General features: G+C 35.7%; 1 protein-coding gene across 3 annotated transcripts in view; it reads left to right on the forward strand.

Moving 5' to 3' along the window:
• Nucleotides 1-25,176, forward strand: part of ULK4 (unc-51 like kinase 4) — a 214,821-nt gene that overhangs the window by 114,911 nt on the left and 74,734 nt on the right. For all 3 annotated transcript variants that reach the window (XM_015617381.3, XM_015617383.3, XM_015617384.3), the window contains one exon: nucleotides 10,119-10,224. In XM_015617381.3, the coding sequence (XP_015472867.1) occupies nucleotides 10,119-10,224 (106 nt within the window). The remainder of the gene's footprint in view (nucleotides 1-10,118; nucleotides 10,225-25,176) is intronic.

The raw sequence follows: 25,176 nt of genomic DNA on the forward strand, positions 1-25,176 counted from the left end.
GTCATGTCAATCAGGAATGCTTTAGGGGAAGGGCCCATGTGCAGATCCAAGTTCAAAATCACCCTAGAGGAAACAGCTGACTCTGGGTTTCTGAAGCTCAAAATAAATATTTTGACTACTAAGCAAGATGTTTTACTAACATCTCTTGTCATCTCCTACTGAAGTGGCTTCAGTTTGTATATACTAAATTTCCCTTGTGGCAGAGCATACTGATGATCTGGATTTCACTAAAAGTGAGGAGAAATGAAAGAACTGAAGTCCTCTGCATTTCTTGTAAGATAGGGAACCACTGTGGAATACAGATGGTGTGATAACCTAGCAAGTGTGTCACTGCACACTGGGAATGTTTGAAGTCTTAAACATTTAAGAAAGTTGAAAGTCTAGTCTCATTCTTGAACAGTATAGAGTCAAAAGTCATTGATTTTTAAGCATTGCTAGAATAGTTTCATTTGAATTTCGTGTATCATAGGTGAAATACATTATGAAAAAATGTGAATGCATGTATATTCATGCGTCTGTATACACATATTAAATGGATCCTGTCTTCCTTATAGATAGATGTAAGTTCTCATGTAATTATTTAGTGCCTGTTTACTACTGGAATGAGCTATATGAAGGACAAAAAATCTTCACTCTTTAGGGGGTTGAAGGCACTTTGTTACATTCTGAAGGCACTGGAATCTTCTGTGTTTCCAGGCAATTATTGCCTTAACATTGATGAAAATCAGGAAGACTTTATTTGAACCTATGCCCTACATATTGGTGAGAGGAATGTATCTCTGTCATTAAGTGGAATTTTATTTTCATAAACTATAACAATTTTCAAATCTATATTCTTGAAGTTGATTTCTTGAATCAGTATGTAGGTATTTAAATAGAAATGACTTGGGAAAAGAGATGGTGTGAGGCTACGAAGAAAACTATAATAAATTATTTGGAGATTGCCCTGGAAAGATGTGCAAAAAGAAAAATGCTGTTCAATATATTCTTAATAATAGTAATAACAAAATGCAGTACAACTTCCTCTGTCTTTGAGAAAGAAGTAGGACTTGCTTAGAAGAGCCTCCTGTTTTGCTGAATGTAGCCATTTCTGATTCTGTCTTTGAACCATCTGTTAATCTCTGATGAAAATGGAATAAATCAAATGTGATATCATATTTAGTGGCAAGAGATATACTTTCTTCCAAGTCATAGCATCTGATACTGTTTCGCAAATGCTTATGAGAAGCAGAATTAGTTTCCTTTCCTTGTATTCTTGTAGATGTGAGTTAAGCTTTTAAATTGTAAGTTGTGACATTGCTCTTCTTTGCAGTGTAGGAATTGACTTTAGAACAGGTGAGAGTGAGAGTTTTCAGAAGTGGTGCTTGGTTTGTGCCAGGCAAGTGCACAGCGTGTTTCAGGGAGTATCAGTGGGGTATCTGGTGATCCTGTAGTGCTGAGTAACTGTAATTTTTTCAAGCTGTCTATTGTCTGGCAGTGGTGAGATTGCCACCATGGAAGCAAGGCTCAGGCTAGTCCAAAATTCACTTTGCTGTATTCTTGTTTATATACTCAGTGGAGCAATTACTATTTTTTCTCTTTTCTTCTTAGTTAAGTATTCTGAGAGGTGAGAACTAAATCAAAGAATCATAGAATAGTTTGTCTTGGAAGGAATCTTTAACTATCATCTAGTTCCAACTCCCCTGCCCCAGGCAGGGATGTCATTCAGTAGACCAGTCTGCTCAAAGCCCTGTCCAGCCAGGCCTGGAACAGCTGGGAAAAATGGGCAGCCATAATTTTTCTAGGAAACCTGTGCCAGTGTCTCAGTGTCCTGGCTGCCCATAATTTCTTCCTTGTATGCAATCTCTCTTACTTAGTCTTCTCTTTTACTTAGATCCCATCTTAAATTCACAATAATAATAATAATCTATTTGCACATAACAATTTATTATAAAACTCATATTGTAAGTATATTTTGAATAATAATAGTGACTATTATTGCTATTCTTGTTAGTTCTCATTTCTTTCTCCATTTTACTTCTCTCTCATCAGTTCTCTTTCAGATGCTGTTCTATGGCTTAGCATCATCAGACTGTTGCTGGCTAAGGGAACAGTTGTCTTTCAATATCAGTGAATTCCAGTGGCTGGAAGATAAAATTCATGTGACTGATATTGCATTCATGCTGTTACTATTTTATAGAGCTAAAATGTGGCTGTCACTTCATAAGTATGTTTCTGAAATGTATGTACGTGGAATATGACCTACTAGAGTGAACTCCATGTTCACTTTTTCTGGGGTCACAGATACAGACAAAATAAGAATTAAACACAAAGCAGGAAGAAAAGAAATAAAAGAATAAAAATCACAATGTAATGGAAAAAATGCTATTTCTGTCCCAGAACAACATAACCAACATACCGATGGTTCTCTTTGGTTCTGATGCCACAGGCATAGCTAATATAATATAGCAAAGCAACCTTTACTGTAGAGTCTGAAAGCTACAGCAATATCATGGAAAAAATTTAGGCAAGGAGAAGGTACGGTCATTTAACCTTGAAATTCTCATTCTAGAGTTATTTAGTTGTTCTTTTTAATTTTTCATCTTGACTACATACTCCTCCTTCTGGTAAACAGTAATAAAGCAAAATTATGTTAATCTTGCACAGAATTTAATTAGTGAATGGGGTTGGTGGCTTGTTTGTTGGACACCAGGTTAAGCTGATCAGCGGTTTGTATGTCTGTGGGAGATTTCTGGATAACAGTAAATTTCCTTCCTCTTGTGTCTACAAGAGAAAGAGTGTTTCTAGTATTTACACAGAATAAGAAACTACTGCTCCTTCCAATGTACCCAGACATGATTCTTAGTACTAGACTCATTTACTTTTTCCTCTGAAAGCAGTGAAGCTTTTGATAGCTATATAAACACAGTATTTTTTAGGCCTGGATTGTAAAAATACTTACGTTTGTAAACTGACATTAAGAGAGGTAGCAAATGCTTCAAGTCTCATTTAGCTTAAATATGTGTATCAAGTCCACTTAGACTCAGGAGAGTTTTAATCACTCTAGTGCACACACAGAGTTAGGACTACTCTGAATTCTAACCTTGCTCTGCTATCTTTGTTCAGTTCTGTTCAGATCACAGAATCCACCTCAGCTCCTTTTATTCTTGGAGTTCATATCCACAGTCTGGCATAAGAAGAAAACACATTCATCTTCAAGTTCTTGAATAAATGCCAAGATAACACTGTGATGCGTGGGATATGAAAGTGTGTTTGTGTAATACACATACTGTTTATCAGGAGCATTAACTTGAGAATAAAGATTATATACCACTAATTTATGGAAGAAGAAACTTTATAGAGATAGTTTGCCCATAAACTCCATTCCTGTAATTCACAAAGATACTGTAACACACTAAAAATGTTTTTTGTTTTCTGGGTTTGTAAGTATTTAATAATATGATTATGGTAAAGATTTGCTAATGTCCATGGTCCTTAATTAACTGATCAAAAAAACCCCAAACCAACAAACCCAACACATACCTTAGTCTACAATGCATTCTACTTTTTTTCGGTGTTTAGTCATCTGGAAACAAAAATGGGAAAATGGAGGAGATACCAAATTCTGTAATCTTCTGCAATGTCAGAAGGCAGAAACAAGACTAGTGATTTGAAAGTTGCTGTCATTCAAGTGTTGAATCAATCATGAATTGTCTTGTCATGATTATGGATATTAAGCACAGAAAAATAAGGCCAAATAAAATGTCCCTCTAATATTTCTTTAGAGTACACGTGAATTTCACTACTAAGAAAACAACCTTATTGTTTAAGAGATAATATTTATTAAGTGTAACACCACAAAAAAACACTTAATTCATTAGTAGACTTATTTAATAGTTTTTTTACACCTAATAAACAGTGTTTTGCAATGTAGAGTTTTCATTTGCAGCAATCAGTTCTTAATTTCTCTTGCCTTGACTGCTTAGTGTCCTAGTAGGAATATTGTTTGCTTAGAGCATAATTGCTTGTCTGTCTAAGCCCAGGATAGAAACATGAAAGAAATGCCCTCTCTCTCATGGGATAATAATGGTTGTGTTACTTTCCAGCATTTCTGCCAGTTTGTTCACTGAGGAATATTGTTAGGGCTCCCCTGTTTCCTGCCATGTGGTTTGGTGCCTTGGTATCAATTAACAGATGTAGCTACTCTAGGATTCACTTGAGTGGGGAAAGGCTGGGAGATGAGTTTCCTAGGACATCCATGCACAGTAGCATGTGCACTTTGAGCTGAGAAGATTGATAGCTGGTAGAGCCTGGTTATTGAGTATGCTGGTTTTCTAAATGCGTGTCTCTTGGGAACGTGCAAGATTTCTATGAACAGGTGTCCACAGATGAAATGTGCAGACTGACTTAAAAAAAAAAGATATGAAATATAAAGAGAATTTTCTAATGTCTTTCAGACTAGTAATCAGCTACTTAAATAATCCCTAAAATAAGTAATAATATAAATTGAGGAATGATATATTCTGAAGGTGCCAAATACAATCAGACTATACCGTTATTCTAGCAACAGAAGATTCAGCAGACATTTCCTTTTAATTTAACAGCCCTTCATTGTTTTCAAGTTTAATGTAACTTGAATAAACTAATCAACTTTCTCTATTGCAATTACAGACTGAGTAAAAATGAATGTGTGGGAAAAAAACAGCGCTTGTCAAACTAAATAATATTTTGAGGGTAGAAGGCATAAAGCAAGGAGTAAAGTCAAATATTAAACATGTAAATGTGTTTTTCCTGCCACTTTTTGACAGCTTGAATATATCTCTCAACCCAACTAAACTATGGTAGAGAAAAGCATGCTTTCCTCATCCAGAGAGGTTCAATTTCTCCATACTTCTTTGTCAGCCTGTGGCTTCTCATTCAACACCTTTTTCACCAACACCACTGAATTTTAAGGAAGTCTTTGAGTACAAAGAATAAAACATTCAATTTGAGATTAAGAGGGATAATAGATACTTTTTTTCTATCCTTATTACTTCCTTGTAACAGTATAGCTTTTCCTCTGTTGGTTTTTTTTTTGGTCAGGTATTTTTTTTAGGTTATGGAAAATGTCAGGAAAGGCTTTTCAATCCTGATCTTGCACACCTCAGCAGGCAGCAGAAACTGAGTCAGTATCAGTTTTTGATTTTAAATACTGCTTTAGCAACTAGTTAGCTATGGATTTGGGAGTAGGTTCTGAGGCAGAAGAAACAGCGATCCATTCCTTAACAGCTGATGATGGATTAATGAACACAGAGTGTAGGAGTTTTCTTGTGGTGGCAAATGTCTTTTGCATCAAAGCAAAGTCCATGTAGAAAAAAGATGTCCACTGATTGCTGTCTGTCATTCTGAGTCCTTTCAGAAGTAGATTTTAATGAATGCTGGAAATGCAAGTCTAGTAAGTGAATATTTTGGTATGGAAATTTTTGGCATGATGTTTGATTGCAGCTCCCAAGTGACTTTGCAGTTCAAATGATTCATTGCTACTTGGAGTCTCTAAAACATCTACAGATTTATGAGTCTAAATATGAAGTTACTGATGTGGTGGTATCTTTTACTTGTAGAGTTTCATTGCTTCAGAGCATGCCACCATGAAGTCTTCCAGAATATGGAATCTTCATTGATACCAGGAAGTTTATTTCTCCAGAGTGATGAATCTGTATAGATTTTTTTTTTTTTTTCCATACTGTCTGTTCAGTTGTGTGCAAATTTTTCTTTTTAGGAAACATCTGTGTTATTCACAATGAATAGTTCTCATCCTCAGGAAGCTGATTTGCTTGACTACTTTTTTCTAGGTAATGGGGAAATTTATTTTTATATGAAATTGCTTCTGAGTATTCTCTCTGGGAAGGAGCCTGACTCTGCATGAAAGAGAAGCCTACTCAGACTCCCTCTATTGACAGTAAAGAAAATTTTCTGTGAGAGTGGACTTCTTTCACTAAAGTTTTTAGGTGCAAAAGGATAAGCTTTGAGGTTTCATTGCTGCTAGAAATTTAGGTGCAATTTTGTAGAAAGAAGAAATGTTACCCTATGTTAAGAGCTGCTGATGAGTTGCTTTGCAACTCATCTGTAAACAGTGAATGTAAGATTGTGAAATTCTGCATTGCTTGCTGTGGTGGGTATTAGAACAAAATCTAATACTAATTCTACTGCTTTCTGTTGGTCGATGCTTGACATTCTAGGTTTTTATTAATGGTTTCCTTTTTCCTTAGTTAATCCTTCAAAATCTCTACTTTTCCCCTCTGCTCAATTGCCTTTGCCTAAGCACATATTGACTAAGAATGCAGATGCTCTTTATTTTTCAATATTCCAGCAGGAATTTCTGTGAAAGTTGCAAGACTTAAAATATTCATGTGTGAAGTGAATATGTGACTGTTGTGAAAAGCATGGTCATTCTAGAAATTGGCTGTCACATTAGTAATTGTTCCTTTTTGTGTGACCATACCCAGAGGGAAATAGTTGAAAATACTAGTTCTGGTAGAGCTGTTTTTGAAAAAGTCCAATTTTTGAAAACCAGAGTAGCAAAGCATATGACTGTGCTTATTTCTGATTTAGATAATTAATAAGGAAAATAGTATTACCTTAATGTTAGAGATCCATATTTATATGTTTTCAGTTTGTGCACAGCTGGTCTTATGAATAAAAAGCCACAAAATGTTAAAGATTAAATTAACCAACTAGAAACTGGTTCATATGCAAAGTAATAGCAAATCAAAATAAGCTGGGTTGAATGAAATCTTAAATTATATTCCTGTAAAGAGGTCCTTGTTAACATCAATGTTTTGGTTTATTTCATCTCAACTATACCATGACAAAGAATCTTCAGGTAAGAATGGCATCTTTTAATAAATATAACTTGAATATAGTTAATTTTTGTAATTTTCTTCTTCCAATGGATTTAGTGTTTGAAAAAAATCAAGCCTCTGTCTTCTTATGTCTCCTTACTTACCTGTGTTCATTGATCATATATAAGCTTGAGAAGGAGAGTTAAATTTTAAAATGATTTATTTATTTAAAATTATTTAAAATTTTAAATTATTAAATTTTAATCACTCTGATTATATTGAATGAGCAGAAGTACTGTGGTATGTAGTATAAGATTTAATTGCAGCATATCTGTAAACATAACATTTAGGGCTTTCTCTTCTGGGTTTTTACATGCATAAGTAGGAGACATGTATGTGAAGTCTCCCAAATTGCAAACCTCTTATCACAGGTGCAATCTCTTTCGTTATCTAAAATGTAATTAAAGTACTGTAGTTTGCCTAGTACTGTTCTAAGTTCTAATCCCCTCAAAGATAAAGTCAGCTTTAGCCATAGTATCTTGCCAAGATTCCTGCTCCCTCTTTGCTAATTCACACTCTTTTACCTAACTAGTTTAAATAAATACTTCAACTGATTTCTTTTGTGAAAGTACAACCCTTCAAAATTAGAATGAAAAGTTTAATGGCCTAAATACAGTTCAGTCCTATTTGAAAAGCTTGATTTATCTTCTGTGGTTTCTTTTTTTTAATACTAGTATTTCCTTGTTATGCCCTTGGTATTTCATAGCTGTCCTTTTTAAGCACTGGAGCAATTAGTTCTGAGAAGGCTGATTCTTCAGGGTCCAGTGCGTTCCTGCCTTTCATTTGCCGAAGCTGTACATTTTAATGAACTTGTTTCATCTGTGTTGCCAAACACTAGAATTTTACTGCTTCAATTCTAATTATCTCTGCTGGCAAATGCTATGTTTTATTAAAGCTGTCAAGTGCACTGTTCATTAAATGTCCACAGTCAGTGGTGCTGTGCACACAAATTAGATCAGCTTTACTCCTTGATAGATTATGAAGTTAAATATTTTTATATAAACCTTTAAAATTGAGTCTAACGGCAATCAGTGATGGCTTAGATAAGTAAAACATACCTGTAGCTTCTTGGAACCTAATATCTTGTCAAAACCCATCATGGAACATACATTAAGTCACTAGTCATACAGCTGAGTACACCATTTGCATTATTATTTAATTCATTAAGATACGATTTTCCTTCCTTAAGATATCTACATTGCATCTTGAATTATAATTTGTCTGTATTTAGGGTAAGATAAATTTTGCTATTAGTGCTTTGATATAAGTGAAAACATCAATGCTGGTCATTCAGCAGAGGGTTGCAAAGAACAATTGCTGTCCATTAAAAGCAAAAATAGCTTCACTGAAATGGTGCTAACCTGGTGAATGTGAAAGATTTTTATCATAAACAACTAACAGCTTCTCTTCTAATTGCATATCTGAAAGGGGAATTTTACTAGAAGGTGTTTACTTCAAATATATGAAGCAGTAATAGAAATATTGTAATTGCAAAGAAAATATTTGAGTCAGCTCTCATTTTGATATGTGAGGATTCTTTTTGCTGTTGTTAATTTTATGTTCTCAGTGTAGGTATCATTACCCTCAGTAGTGGAAACAGTCATTCTTGCTATTTAATGTGTTGTTTTCTAGGTATTCTTTAAGATAATTAAGACCATATTGTGGTTATAGACTACCAGAAAAATACATTTTTTATCTTTTGAAAATAATATTTTTCTTACCCTTCAGCTATCTGTAGGAAAATATCTTCAAATTTATTTTTAGTAGCATGGCCTTATGGTATCTGTTTTCTGTATTGGTTACCTTACCTTTGAGGAATCTGGTGTTTATACTTCCCAACTTCGCTTTTGAATTTATCCGGCTGTATTTCAAACCTTTAGAGGAACAGATATTTATTGTGTTCTTTATGGAAATCATAAATTACATCTCAAAATGCTATAGAATTTAAGAGCTCTTGGATATATATTTCTAAGGCTTGGGTAGGAAATTACAGTCCTTCAAAAGGCTGTGGGGCACTTTTCCTTGTCTCTTCTCCTTATGACCTATTTTTGGGCACTTTATTGTGAATATAAAATTCTCATAATGTGAAGTTGAGTAGGAGGCTGTGTATGTTTATGTATTTAATTTTCTGTTAATATATTATACCATAACATATGTATTTAATGGTATTTGTAGGAAATAATGCATTTTATTTTTTTAGTGCAGAAACAGAAAGTGTTCCTTTGACTGTATTCAAGAGCTGAAGTGATTTTTGCCATTTGAAATGCTTAACTTCAGACAAGTTTCATCATGTTCAACTTGAATTTTTTTTCAAATTGCCTACTGTCAGGCAGGAGAGGGACCCTAATAACTGGTGTATTCTGTGACAGTAAACTAGTTGAGCAATACCAATTTTTCTTAGTTGTTATTTTCACTTTAGATGTATGTATCTATCTGGCTTTGAGTCTGAAAATTGGAGAAAATATTTCCTGAACTTCTAGGGAGATCTGAGAAGTACTCAGGCTTATATTTGCATCTAAACTCATATTTTTCAAGAGTTATCCTAATTTGGCTTCTTGGTAGTTATCTGAGTTATTACTGTCCCTAGTGTGTATGTAAATTCATATTGGTTGCACTGCCTTATCCACACTTTTCAGCCTGAGTGTGCAAGTGTGGTGAATATAACAGAAGAAAATAAATTTCTTTGTAAACCTTGCTGCCTTCCTCTTTTCAGTGTAGTCTCAACAATTGTGAAAAACCACTGAAGCAATCATTAAACATAAGAAAGACATTAAAAAGTGATGCAATTCAATACAGTCATAGGTCTTTAAATGTGTCTGTGAAATTATAAATGTATACAAGGAAAAACAACAAATAGACTTATGGTGGGGTTATCAACCTGAGACTGAAAAGAATAACAATAATGCCATTAATAAAGGAAATATCATACAAAGGGAAATATTTCTGGTTCTGAATATAGAGATATTAGGTTGATAAAGCTCTATGCCATTTTAAAAAGTCCAAACATGTTAGACCTAGATAAGAATTGTTCTCATTTAAAAGAACATAGGATAAGTTTTCGTCTAAGGTTATAGATCAGGGTCCCTGAAATTGATGTTATCTACTAAGATATTTGGCTAGTTTTTATTTTAAATGTTGAATTTTAAGGGATTGAGAAAGTACTGCTTTTGTATTGCCACATTTTTTAAGGTAATAGTCTTCTAACCTTGCAAAAGAAGTACTAGATTTGTTTTTTACTGTTTTGTTTTTTTTTTGCAGAGATACCGGGACAGTATATTTGGGAATACAATGCAAACTCTAATTGCTTTACTGAATAATATTGTTGCTAACAAAAGTATGAACATGATGGTACTCTTTGAACAAGGTATGTCATCTTTATTCTCCTTTATTCTTAGATGTTTCCCAGTCTGTAGTATCTGGCACTGTGTGAAACTAAACTATCTATTTAGATTTCGTAGTGGTTGTTAGATAATTGCATTATAACTGATGTCCTCTTCATCACTTCCTCTTCCTTCCTTACCGATTTGATTACAAATTCAACTTTTAGAAAGTTGTTCTTCCAAGAAAATGTACTTACAAAAGAATTACTGACTGCAAATTACATTATGCCTGTGAAAAATGCCTTGGGAAGGAAAACGTGGGCTAGAGCTCTGACCATAACAGTGCAGAGTGTAGAGAGACTTCTGTAAAGCTTTCCTTTTCTTACTGGTTAAACCTGTGAAAGGATAAGTTATACAATATTTGTGCACACTTTTAAGAAATATCTTCTGTTCCAGTCCAATGATGTAGACTAATGGGGTGGAACCCAAACTGACTATGAAGTCTTAGTCTACAAACCATTGCATGTCTTCATGAAATGCTTACCACTTAAGCTGAGCAATAAAACACTGGCACAAATTGTCTGGAGATTGGTTGGATGCCCCATCCTTGAGAGTGTTCAAGGTCAGGTTGGATGGGGCTCTGAGTCGCCTGACCTAGTTGAAGATGTCGCTGCTCATTACAAGAGGTTTGGACTAGATGACCTTTAAAGGTCCTGTCCAACCCAAAGTGTTCTCTGATTCCATGATTCATTTCACTGTGTTTTATTATCTAAGCTCCTTTTATTTAGAAATTGGTTCTGAAGAAAAAGTTTCTACTACTGAAAATTGATATAGATTACAAACTTGTTTAGAGACATATATTTTGATAGCATTCCTTCTGTTTATCATGAATGTGTGAGTGACATCTAGCAGTACAGGTGTGTGCTACCTTTTGTACTATTTGTTGGTACACACATGTACCAGCCTATGAGTCCTTTAAGACAGGTAATAGGAATCATGTCCTCATTTTCATAATTACCATAGTAGTTAAAACACTGACCCAGAAAGCAAGAGAGCTGAATTCCTGAACTTTTTTAGTCTTAAGGGATTGAATGGGCAATGCCATTATTCAGGAGACAAACTGGAATTTGACATTAGTGCTAATAACATGTTCCTCTCCCCTGTTGCAAACAGATCCACTCTGAAGTTAGTGGTGTATTAGTGGAGAACAGAGCCAGGAAACAAACAAACAAACAAAAGAATAGAATAGTATGACTAATTAGGAAAGAGGTGGTTCATAGGATTTCTGATCCTTTGGTTATTTCTCACCAAACTGCCTTCCACTGTTAGAACCGCTTGGGGTTTCTAAGGATTTAGATATATGTGCTGCTTTTACTATCTTTAGGCATATCTGCTCTCTCAGGCAAAATCCTAAGTTGGAATTGACCTGAATTGCAGCAGGGTAAGTTGTTAAAACTGCACAATGCATAGAAGTTTGTTCAAGTCCCACAAGCACTGTAACCACATAATTGTCATGCCTTACTTGAAGTAATATGCTCTGCCTTTCTGTGTGGAAAATTATGTGCAAAACTGTTTAACAGCATGGCAGAAATGCCTCCATTCCCTAAATATCTCTTCTTTATTGTCCTACAGAGCAAATTCCTCTGTGCTTTTTATGCTGCTGGTAGTATGTCTGTGCTCTTTCGCTTCTTGTCTGCTCCAAAAATAAAATACATCTCTTCAGTCATGCTAGTTTCCAAATAAAGGAAGCAGGGTAGAAATAATATTAAAGTATTTTTCTTCTGATTAGTTAACACTAACTTGGGCTCACTGAACTACAGCAACCACACTAGAGAAAGCAGCACAGCAGCCAAAAATAATTTATCTCAAGTCAAATGTCCCCGTCTTCTCTCATCCATTTTCCCCACTGGCTAATCTTCAGAGTACTGGAAACCTGGATTTTGGCCAGGTTTGGCTTTATTGATTTAGGATCTAATTGTCAAGTAAAGAACTTCTAAAATTTGGTTTGCCAAGGATGTTATGAGAGTATTGATCTTGTAATTGCAGACTGTTAGATTTTCTTTGAATTAAAAGGGGAGAGAAGTTATTCTGTGTGAACTGGAGGGCTTTATATCCTTGGCGTTACCTGTAAATATATAGTGTTCACATCAGGAAAATGCCATAAACTACTGCTGCCATATCTTTGGCATTTAACTTCTCATTTTTGAATGACTTCTGTGTGATGGGGAAGAATGCAATCTAGTAAAATGAAAACTGAGCTTCCTCTTGCAGAAAAATATCCTGAAGTCCAAGTAGAAAACTGAGCATGAGTCAGCAGTGTGCATTTGCAGCCATCAAGGAAAAAGAGAGCTGTGATAAGAAAAACTGGAAGGCTGAGGAAAGTGATTATTTTCCTGTATTCACTGTAGTGTCTAGTTTTGAGCTCCAAACTATAAGAAAGACATTGACAAGCAGGAGCAAATCCAAGGGGCGACCAAGGGCAACCAAGATGTTTAGGAGAGTAGACCACATGATGTGTGTATTTTCAGACTCTGCCTGTACTATTATATGAATGGATTCCTTCCCAAGTGCAGAGCTTTGTATTTGCCTTTGTTAAACTTTAAAAGGTTTCTGGCAGCCCTTTTTTTTTGAGCTCTTGAGCTTCTTGAGCTCTTTCGAATCCATCAATCCTTCATTACATTAGCTGCTTTCTTCATTTCATTGTCATCTGTAAACTTGCTGAACATGCATGTTAATACACCCTATTAACACTGTGTCTGTGCTGTTAATGAAGGTATTCAACATTCATGAGGTATTCTCCTGTGTTTAAAAAAAGAAGTCTGAAGACAGAGTATTATGGGTCATCAATTTCCCTTATTTCCCTGTTACAGTGTGATAATTAATTCATGTATATACTGAGCTTTAGAAATTAAAAACCATAGATGCTTGCTGAACATTAGAAGGAACTCAGGTTAGGTGGTCAGTCCTGTCAAGATTTTTGTATCTAAGAGTCAAGACATTAGCAATGAAGATTTCTTTCTGATTTTTTGCATGCCTTTTGTCAGCTGCAAAGAAGCTGTATTTTTGCAGACAGATAATTTAGACACCCACGACTGTTTCTTTTTGTGCCAGTTAGCCTTCAGAACTCAGAACTTGCTCAAAGGAGTTGTATGAAGTGATAGATTTATTTTTTTTAAAGGACTGTAGCTTACATGTTTAACTTTCCCCTTTCTCAAGAAAATCTTGCATGATGGCCCTTTCTGCATTACTACTTTTGTGATTTCCTGCTATTAAAAATGATATGGTTGTGTATTTCAGCAACTTTCATAGAAGGTGGATTGCCCATTATTAATTTCTCTCTTCCCTGAACTGTGTCTTTTTGTGTTACAATACATCAGACATGTACTGATAACCACTTAAAATGTTTAAAGGTGAAATGGAGAATAACATATGCAACTGAAGTCACAGAGGGAATTTAAAATGGCCTGTACTTGTGTTATCAGCTATTAAACAATTGTTCTGTTAACATTAATGACAATTTCCACTTAATAATCAGACGGGAATAATATGATTCAGTTTAATTACCAAGAATGGAATTCAATAAGGAGACTAGGATTAATATGGGGCCCCTTGTGAGTAGTTAAGGAAAGGTATTAAAAAGCCAAGACAATTGTGGTTATTTTCAGCATGGTTTTCTAAGAGAGTGACACTTGCCCTCTCTTCCTCTCTCTTGGCTTCTGCCTGCTAGTCTTTCTTTCCTCCCTTCCCCATCTTTTGGTATCAGACAATTTTAAGCTAAGTTCACTTGAGAAAGCACAGAGGTCCAAATATACAAAAAATGTATTCAATATATAATATCAGTATCTGATGACAGAGACCCAAGTTAATGCCATAATTTAGGGAAAGACAAAAGGCTTTCCAATTAAATATTCTTCACTAGTATATATCAAATAGAATAATGCTATATATGACATGTACATTACATGTCATGCTTTTACATTACATACTGTAGAGATCTATTAATTAATACATCTCCATGGCTTTTTCAGTATTCACTTCCTGTTTTCTTTCTAGGATGATTGCAGTCTCCATTTTAGGTTTGTAACCACGGAATTTAATGGTGTGTTGGTCAGTGCTTGAGGAGGGTACCTATGAAATGATCCCACAAGCTTGGTCAGTGCCTGGGAGCAACTCATACTGGAGGGGATGCTTATAGTTGGGCGACAAAGGACAAAGCAGCACTAAGGTTTCAGAAATAGGGACAGGGAGTCATCAGTGAGGAGAATGGTGACTTAACTGCCATGGAGGTAGGCAGAGATACAGGATGCAGATCTGTACGAAGATGGGAGTTGTTTGTTCTATTGGTCGTGAAACAACCAGCTATACATTACTCTGTGCCAATCATATTAAAAGGGGTGACATTTGTTGACTCTAAAATGAAAACCCTGGTCTAGATGCTAAAATGATGAGTTCCTAAGTAGATGTTGTAATATTACAGTGGCTGTTTCTATAGACAGGCACTAGAGCACTCCACCGAAAAGACATATTGTCTCTCTTAGATACATGTCTAGTGACAAGCACTGACATACTGACAAATTTAGATAAAGACAAACCATGAAGTCAGGGTTGGCTGCTTGGTAAGTGGGTGGTGTGAGTGTGCAAGGCTGCTTCATTATGTGGATGCGATGATTAATAAATTGCCAAGTGCACCACAACACTTAATGTAGTGAAATTCTTGTTCTCAAGTACAATTCACAGATATATAAACTTTGTATTTTGCTTTCAGTTGAGTCTCTTTGTTGCTTTTCTTTCTTTACTCATGATTTTTGGGGAGCTTTTGGTTTGTTTTTCACATAGTTTGTACAAGTTAAAAACAGAAAAAGTTGAATTATTGTCTAGTTAGCAGTGCTTCCCAACTCAGAGAATGGTTTGTCCATGGGTAATTTTCAAAGCCAAGAAATGCCTTCAATCTAATGGTTGCATCATTTTTTTTATAGGAAGAGTTTGGGTATATCATTTTAGATTGGAGAGAAATACCTTTTAAAGACTTTGTTTCACAAGGATCTTCATTCTGACGAAATGAACAAAACATCTTGTCGGAAAATAGATCTTATAGGCTGCGGTGGATAACTTCTAATAGTCTGTCTGCAGCTATTTATTCCTGATAATGCATTAGTTTTACTATGTTTATATAAAAAGCTGTTTTCAGCATGTTTAAAAAGTAATTCCAAGTTTCCACTGCTATTCAAAGCTGATCTAGTAAACTGTTTTCAGCCCAGTATTACTTATGAATGAGTTTACATTTTTAGCTTCTCTGAATCCCATTATACTCCATAAGTCAGTCACCAATTTTTTTGATGATGATCATATAAGGAGATGATTTATAGATCAAGTTCAATACACTCGTGCTGAATTGAATTACCTTTCCCAGACTGCTGAGTATCTTGTGTTTGGTCACCATACTGAAGTAACTACCACTAGTAGTGTAAGCAGAGATGTTTGTCCGAATGTTAAAAAGAAGTTTCCATTATATGGTAGAGCAAATCCTAAACTTATGTCTTAATGATATTGACTCTCAGAAACTAAAGTAAAAAAGGGACATAATAGGGTTTAGAACAATAAAAATAGTCTTTGTGTAGTGTGAAAATGTGACCACTATCAGTAGTCCATGGTACTTTAAGCAGTTTGTTCCTAAGGAAGGACATTTGGAGGAAATGTAAAACGTCAGCGACAGCAGTCATAATATTCAATATCATACTAAGAAAGCATGCTAGGTGCTAAAAGCAGGGACAGTTATTAAAAAGCACAGATCTGCAATAAAGTTTGTAGTCAGATGATCATAACTCATTTCCACTTCATGAAAGATCAGCTTTCATGGCTGAAGTATCCTTATTCATCTTGTGGTCCACTGCTTTGACTTTTCATCAAATGTCAAGAGATTAATTAGATTTCAAATGTCTTTGTGTGTTGTATTCTTAAAGTCTATTGAATACTGCACATCCAAAAAATGACACTCATGAGACGAGCATCCAACTTCAACCTTTTCCTTGAGGAAAAAAAAAACCACAAAATGAAAAATAAAAGGAAAAAAGTCTTTTAAATACGCAGATCTTTACAAAGCAATAGTTATTACTACCATAATGATGACTATGAATTCTGAGCTCTCTAGGTAGACCCCAAATGTTTCTAATTTACCTAAACCTTAGGAAAATATTCTTCTACCTCTCACTTCCTCAGAGATAATTAGATTTCAGCTTCAGTCTCCAAAACACATTTGCCGATGGTGCCCATAGCACACTTTTTGGAAACAGTTTGTAACTTCCTAGCCAGCTCTCTTGTTACATGCTACATCACCAATGTTCATGAAATTAGGCAGTAGACTGCAGTAAGTTGACAACCCAGATATTCCTCCCTGCTGCACCCACCTATGCAGTAGTCTGAACTATAGTGCACACTGAGAAGGCATTGGTGTGTCATTACATGTGACAAACATTTTAGGGGTAAAATTGAGTTTTTGGAGTGGCTGGCTTCAAAGTTGTAGCATTTTCTTCTAAGGTGGGAGAGTTTAGCCAGCTCTTAAGATGGCAATCAAGAAGAGGAACATGAATTAGTCATACAGGAGTCTGCTTGCAAGGGAAAGGCAGTACTTATAATGTTCTATAGAATACATTGCTTAAACTAATATGCTCTTTAGAAAAAGTTACAAAAAATAAAACTCACAGAGTTCATCTGTTAGGAAATCAGACACTCATTCAGACTGGTTCTGAAGTCATTTGCTCAGAATGACTTTTCCTAGGAGTCTCCTTCAGAAGCTTTACAGTTTTACAATATAAAAGTATTTGTTTAGTGACTGAAGATAGAAAAGGTGTTTTGTAGTAGTGCTTTATATCTGCTTACTGTAAAACTTAGTTCATATGCAATTTATTGTGAATCCGAATAGAGTGGCAGAGAGAATAAGTCAGGGAAATCAATATGAGTGAGAACCTGAAAGCATTTTTTCTGTATTTAGTCAATGTTTAGAAACAAAATGTTCTTAATTAAATAATTGTAAAATAAGAAATAATTTTAAAATACAAAAAATAAATGTGTCATCTTGTTTGAGTAGTTCCAGATTTTGTTTCTCTATCAAACGGATGTAAGAGAGACAGTCCCTTGCTTAGGGGTATACCTTGTGTACACCTCTGCCATGCAGAGCCTTTTACAGCTCCTTTCACAGTACTGTAGTAGTTAGTTTAGCTCTTGAGCACAGAAGTGTGTCTATGAACATCTAAAGATAGTAGTCCTGTGTTGTGTGTCTTGCATTCATTTGAGTTGCAGTTTATATGAGAAGTCAATGGTAGTTGAGCCTGAAGAAGTTTCTTCCGTGATGTTTTGAAGCTCAGAATGGTTTTTAGCAGTACTGACATATTTTTCTGATCCAAAATGCCAATCACTCAGGTGGAAGTGTGTAACACCACATAGGTAAACTTAGAAGCCTAGTATCCTAAAAGATACGTGGGGATCATGTCAAAATAGCATAGTAGTAGTGAAGTCTTTGAGGAAAAAATAACCTGTGTCATCCTGTGATATTTATCAATGCAGCCATCTGAAAAGGATGAAAATAGAAATGGTAATTGCTGTGAGGAACAGTTATGGCATTCAAGTAGAACCAAGCCTCTTGTTGAGAATCATACCCATAAGGCACAAAATGTCACAGCATGCTTGCTAGAACATCAAAGGATAAAATAAGTGAATAAGGGCTCAACAGGTTGTTACATCTTGTCTCTCTAGGGCTGTACTGTAAAAGAGAACTGGCGTTTCTATGGCTGGAGTAGGTCCTGATGCTCTCTGTCCCTGTGGCCAGCCAAGCATATCATCTTATAGTATAGCTGGCTGCTTGAACTACGTGTCTCATTTTAACACCTAATTGATAGAAAAGAACAGAATAATAATGAAAAATATTCAAAATCCTATCATTCCATTGTATTCTAGTCCAGGAGGCTTTATGCAGACATCTGATGGTACAACTGATCTACTCAGTTTGATGGTGGGACGTTAATTCAATAAATATAGCAATTTTGAAGCCTAGACTGTCTTTAAATTTCTAAGATGCCAACCATAATAGATATTTTCTGTACCTATCCAATACCTATACAAATTTAAGATTTAAGTTTTTGGCTGAGTGAGTACTCTGATTGATACTGCTTGGAGGAAGAAACCTAAACCGAAAAAGTAAAATTTTTCGTTAAATTGAAAGGCATGGATTTCCCATCAGGTTGAGGTTGTGGGTATGCAAAGGTTCCCTGAAGACAAACTCAGGACTGTCTTCAGTCTTCAAAGCATTAGCTTTTCTTCACCCACTTAGTCATGAAAATGGTATTATTTTTTTTCCTCCTCTCTAGAGACTGTGGTCTTTGCATTTACTTTTCCTGCATTTTGATTCAAGAATTTTCATTTGACATTATGCTAGTATTCCCATGAACTGTAGTTTAAATAATATGTATTAGCACTAGTGATTTGTTCAGCATGAGGAAAAATGAACAACTAGGTAACCATGTACCTGTCATATTAGTTACAGGTTAAATATTGACAATGCAAACTATTTGTTACGCATAATAAATTAAATTTAATTATGATGATATCCCTGTGTATCTTGTCAGATATAATTAGTAAGCTTAAAGGTCATTTTAGGAGATGAAATTAAAAATGTAACTATATATTTGAAAAGAGACACATTTTAAATACAGCTACTATATTACTACAACCATAGGTTGTAGAGCTATCACATATGTTCTGTTCTAGCAGTTAGTTCAGTCTCAGTAGGAAAGCTATGTACCATGCCAATTTGAGGTAAGTGTAAAGTCACAGAAGTGCAAAGTACTATACACAAAATTAAAGTACATCAATCATTCTGTCATAGGGAAAAGGCTTCTTCAAATGCACTTGTATGATCTTACTGTAAGAAGTTCATGTTGTCAGTTCTGGTTTTGTCAGAACCAGATCTATCTAGTGGACAGATATATGAAATATGAGGTTTTTCAGTGCTTTGAAGAATGGTTTGGGGTTTTTATTTGTTTCATTTTAAAAGTCTTCAATAGCTGTCATACCTCCAATGGAACCAGATGTTTTTGTCTTAGTTATTCTCAGGAAAACTGTGAACTGAATAGATATGTTTAAACCATTTGTGGACAATTAAACTTGAAAATAATTTCCTCTTTAAAGCAGAAAGGGAATTACATCATAATAGAGAAACTGAAGTTATTTACATTTTTAAAGCCTTTTGAAATTCCCAATTTTTACACAAATATAAAGCAGTAGTCTATATTACTTAAGACTTTTCATGTGATGTTCTTCCTCTTCCACCTATTTTTTTTTTTTTATTTTTCAGACTTTTGCCTAAAATAACATTTAGATGTAGTCTTTTTAGGATGATATGTTGTTTTGCTATTCAGGATCCAATTTTATAATATTGTTTAGCTTAGCTTTTCCAAATGCTTTAAGTTACATTTTAATATGCATTTCATATTCAATAACTCATTTCTATAGTTAAATTTCTTGGGAACTCTTTATATATGGATTTTCCACCATCTTAAGGCAGCATATATTCAGGTGTTTCTGTTCTCATACAAGTTATTTAGACAAGTTAACACTCCTCAGCTGATAGGTTTTTCCTGTGGCATTTGATCAATGTCTTGTAATCTGATAGGGTAACTAATATTGTGTGTAGTTGTACACATGATCATATATATTTTATAGCAAAGTGTCTGCATGTATTCAGTTTGTCTAATTCAGCTGATGGGGGAACCTGGTTTAAGTGCAGTTTAAGCCTCCAGCTGAGGGACAGTGGTTATTTAAACTGCTGTGGCAAAAATGTAGATGTCTACCTGATGATGCTGTTTCTTTTTAAGAAAATACATTTCATAAATGTAATCCAAACTTGTCTGTCCATGTTTTTTTAACAAAAAATCTCAAAAAAAATCTCAAAATATCTCAAAAGCTTAAGCTTTTTCCTAATTGAACCAAGATGGTATTTATGTAAGATGGGTTTATGAAGACAAATCTGTCAGCAAAGACATATTGGAGGACATGTCATGGGTTTCCAATCTGAGCTTTAAGCAAGTCACTTTTACTTTTCTCTTAAAGAGGCCCTAACTTGATAAACATTGGGGAGTTTTGATTTATAAATAAGGTTTAAATGTTTCCATAGATGTCTCTGTGTTGTTAGAAGATACTGCATCAGCTAGTTGTTCCTTCATTTTGGTCAAGGAAAAAGTTGTGTGTTTCCCTTTAAATTTTTCAGATTAATGGGAGAAGAAATAGAATATTTATGTAGAGTCTGAAGCTGTCTTCTGTCTTCTAAGAGAACAGAAAAATGGGAAGATTTTTTTCCCCTCTACCACCCGCCTTTGAAAAAGATAAGGGAAAGAAACTTTTTGTTCACCTGCATCCATTCAGTTTCAACTTGCCTAGTCTTTCCTGAGGGCCATTCTTTCCTTACTTACCATGTTTCTGGTTGCTTACTCAAAAACCTCTAATCCCTATTCCACTGAGTCTTGGAAAAAATCCAGTAAAGTGTTGTTAATGGATTTATTTACACTTTTAAAAGATCATATTTCCTAGCTAACATGTCCATATTGTGACATAAAGTTTTTAGTCGATGATGCAGCCATGAAATACAACTTATTTCCCTGGATGACAGCAGAACTAATGCTACTATATGTATTATATAAAGATTGGAAAAACAGTAAAATTATCCATGATGGCTGAACAGGTTTTCCAATACATATTTTTGTTGAATAAGCACAGAGAGTTATCATATATCTTGATCCCATCATTCAACCCAGAATGGCATGAATTGTGGGTTTATGCCATTATTTATCTCACAAGAATAAAAAAAGCTCAAACTGTTACTTACTATGTGTTTTCTTCAGAAATTACATTGAATGTTGTTAAGGGAGCATGTGGTTCAAACAGCAACACCAGAAGATGAATTTAGAGGTAGGATTTTGTCTATACTGTGAGGAAAAGTCATAAGCAAGATAAGGAAAAGGCAGATAGAATACCCAAATTAATAGATTATTAAGTAAGTTTACAGGTTTTGACAGAAGACATAAGGAAAACAGCATTGCCTACAGGATTTTGCTTGCTTAGGCAATGGGTCAGGCAGTCCCTGAGACCAAGTCTGTGCTTTCTGGTGTCAGTCTGGATGCAGAGAGACCCAGTTTGGGCTGAGTGCAAGAACTGACTGAGGGGCTCTGTTGCACCCTGAGAGAAAACCTGTGTTCATGTAAGGTATACATGCAGTCCTGCACAACATGCAGTGCTACAGTAACACATCCAGAAAGCTTAAAATGACAACTTCTGGCAGTAACTTCCTAATTTGGTTCCCTGGATCTGGCTAGTGTGGATGCTCCCTGTGACATCCAGGATCCCAGGCTGAATTGTAGTCACTCTCCCAGTTCAGTGCAGTATTCTGGCAAATTGTGCAAAGTCTTTGAACTCTACATGCCCTGAAATTGTTTGCCTTGAAAATTTAACTGTATATGCCTCTCATTTCTGGTGTTGACATGCTGCAGCTTCTTGCATAATTTGTTGACCGTCCAGTTCCAGAGAGTCCTCCAGCTTTCCCACAGGGCTGCATTGACTTGACATAGATTCAGACTGACTAGGTCCAGGCTTCAGTTTTCTAGCCTATTTCTAAAGTCCCTCTCCCTAAAAGCAGTCTTCATTTTGGCTAGTCAGTTCTCTCTTTCTAAAAATGTTGATGAACAAAGGCAAAGAACAAGCTAGCTTGAACAGAGGGGAGTGAAAGTTTTGAGCACGTCTCATCTGCTTACTGGTAGGAACTGTATATTGGTTCCATCTGGAAAAGCGTGCATTCCTGTAATGAAACATGTTGGACATCCCTACATCTGTTTGACATGCTAACTATCTCTCTGAAACAGAAGTCTTTCTTTGCATAAACTGTACTAAATGTGCCATGATACCACTATTCTGTAGGATATCTATTACAATCATGACTCCTAGATGAAAGCAGTGACCTGTGTTGAATTTGTTGCAGAGTATATGGTCTTAGAAAATGCTGTGGATATTACTTCATTGTTTCAAGCTACTGTTAAATTTTATCCTTTATCCTTAATGTTTGTCACTTCACTTGGGATAACACGGGGGAGAGGAACAAAGGAACATTAGTCCTTCATTGAAAACTCCCCTTTTCTCCCCACCCCCATTATCTTGTCAAGCTGAATTTCTTTGCCTGAACTTGCTTTTTAGAATCAGTGGTCTGGGAATAAGCAGGCTGAAAGAGAAATATAGATGTGTAGTGAGATGTAGGTGCATAGTGGGACTGCCCAGGGAGCATAAGAAGTGACACGTGAAGCACAACCTGGGGCAGGATGGTGAAGGCTCCTTGATATGATACAAGTTCAGTAGACCTACTTACAGTAAACCTACTGTGACCCTGTAAAAAAACACCAGTGTGCAAGAGAGCAGGCATGGTAGAGAGAAAGGAAAAGGTACAGTCATGGATTAGCCATGGCTGGTGACTGAGCACCACTCAGCCACTCAATTAGCTCTCCCCCAGTGAGGGGAGAGAATTGTAGGCATAAAAAAGAGGGAAAGAACTTCTGTGTTGACATATATATAATATGTATGTATATATATTATATATACATATAATATATACATATAATATATATATATATATACATATATGTATATATGTATATATAATATATACATATAATAATTAAAAATATAAGAAAAAATTTTAAAATTCTAAGGAAAAGGGAGAAAAAAACCACAAGCAAACAAACCAGAGAGAGAGAAAAATAAATGCAAGAAGAACAAGTGATGCAAATGAAAACAATTCCTTAACATCAACTAAATATTGCCCAGACAGTCCAGGAGCAGCATCCACCCTGCCAACCTCCCCTCAGTTCTGTCGCTGAACATGATGCCATATGGTGTGGAATATTCTGCTGGTGAGCTGTGTGCCCTCACAACTTCTGTGCACCTTCAACCTGTTTATTAATGGGTGTGGTAAGGAGTAGAAAAGCCCTCAACTCTATGTAAGTGCTGCTCAACAGTAACCAAAACATCCCTGTGTTATCAACACTGTATTCAACACCAAAACCAAACCAGAGAGTCTGTGGACTAATATGAAGAAATTCAACTCTATCCAAGCCAAGCCAGTACTAAACCAGTACTAAACCTGTGCTTGCATACAAAGTTTTTCCTGCTATTCTGTTGCACATCTTCACATATAAATCCTGGCTGTCTAAATCACCCTTTTCTGTGGCCATCTCTCACTGTAGTTTTATCAATGTTCTTAACTTCTTCTTCACTTGTGAAGAAATTGGACATCCTTGAACAAACCAGTGTTCAGATTCTCAATTAAAGCATTGGATTAGCAGCAGGATTCAGATTGTTGCTGGGGGGGGCAGTATAGTTCAGTGTTTTTGTTTTACAAGTTGGTGGTTTGGACCAAGACAGTCTAATAGGCCAAACCATTCTCTGTGATCTCCTTCCAGAGTTTATGCAGAAGTTTTGCCAAGAGCCTAAGCCAATCTGTTAACATATGGGCACAGGCTTCACTACTCCCAGCAACAGCTACCTGTATAAAAAAGGTACAAGTTATCCACAACACAGTGCCATTAGACCCATGTTCCCATTGTATGGATCCTACTGAAATAGGGGAAGGAGGTATGGAGCACAGAAGTTAAACACACACAGGCTTGCAGTTCTTTCAGAGCTATGACTGCTTCTTACAGTTCTTGCTGAGCCTCTTGATTAAGTAAGCTGAGCTCTAGTACCAGCTGACCTAACTCAATGTAGTCTTTTGAAGTCAAGATAATTGGGATCAGGTAGCTGTGCTGACAGAAAATGAGGGCCCTGTTGACCTAGGTTGTACTAATATCAAGTATTAGAGCATTTCTGGCACAGCTAGCATATAGCCAGTGACAGCATGATCACAGTGTGATGGGTTCCAGCTCCCAGTGGTAAGGTTGAAAATCATGGATAGGTCAGGGTAGAAAAAGCATACTCTGCAAACAATGCAAGACATATGTCTGAGCCAGTTAACAAGAAGGATAGCATAATCTGAAGCAAATAGTCAATGGTTAGATTTTAGAGATTTAATCAGGTGTGCCATTATTAGTATGGTCATATGATAGCAAATAAAGGGGTCTGCTGGTCAAAGTTATCCCATCACTTATTTGGAAAACAGTTGATGTAACAGAGTACTCTTAAGGCAAATGTAATTTTGGGCTACAAAATATAATCTGTTCATAACGGCTAAACCAGATTTGCTACCATGTAACATCCTGACCTCTGTTTAAGCCCTTTGATCATTTAAGTACAAATACACAAAGGCCACCTTGGACAGTTGCAATTACTAGTTGTCTGCTTTAATTTCTGTTGTAAACATAATTGATGAATAACACAGGATGTTACAGGAAATGGTGGCATAGATTCAATTCTGTTGTAATAACCAGCAGCAAATTCCACTTAGTGGATACTCTAGCCTTTGCTCTTGTTCTTTTGTACAGTTGTAGAAATAGTAAAAGACTTAAAAAACCAAGTACTTCTACTCTATGTTTTCATCTTATGGCAGACTGATGTAAATAGACCAATAGGAATAAATATTTAATATATTTTCTTACAGAGCATAACTTTTCAGTAGAGAGATGTATAGAGCTTTTACCCTTATCATTTGCTGAATATATGTGGGAACAGTATTCAACCATGGTTTATTTCTGCAATTTAGAACTGAAAACTTCAGAGAATTTTCTGAAGCCAAGGTTCATTTGTCCTTATCAATCCCAGCCCAGGGCCTCTTGAAGACCAAGCTAGAGCAATTAATGCTGGTAATGTCATTCAAAGCTGTTGAGTGCTGTCAGTTTGTGACAACAGTTTAGAGCTGTATCTGCATTCTGAGGCTGTTCACATCTGGTCTGTATGGGTTTTGTTAAAAAGACAGCTCTCTAACTTTGAATGTGGTCTCTCAAGGATTTTGGTAGAAGGGAAAGTTGATGTCA

The sequence above is a fragment of the Parus major genome, chromosome 2 (genome assembly GCF_001522545.3).
Source record: "Parus major isolate Abel chromosome 2, Parus_major1.1, whole genome shotgun sequence".
Classification (NCBI taxonomy): domain Eukaryota; kingdom Metazoa; phylum Chordata; class Aves; order Passeriformes; family Paridae; genus Parus; species Parus major.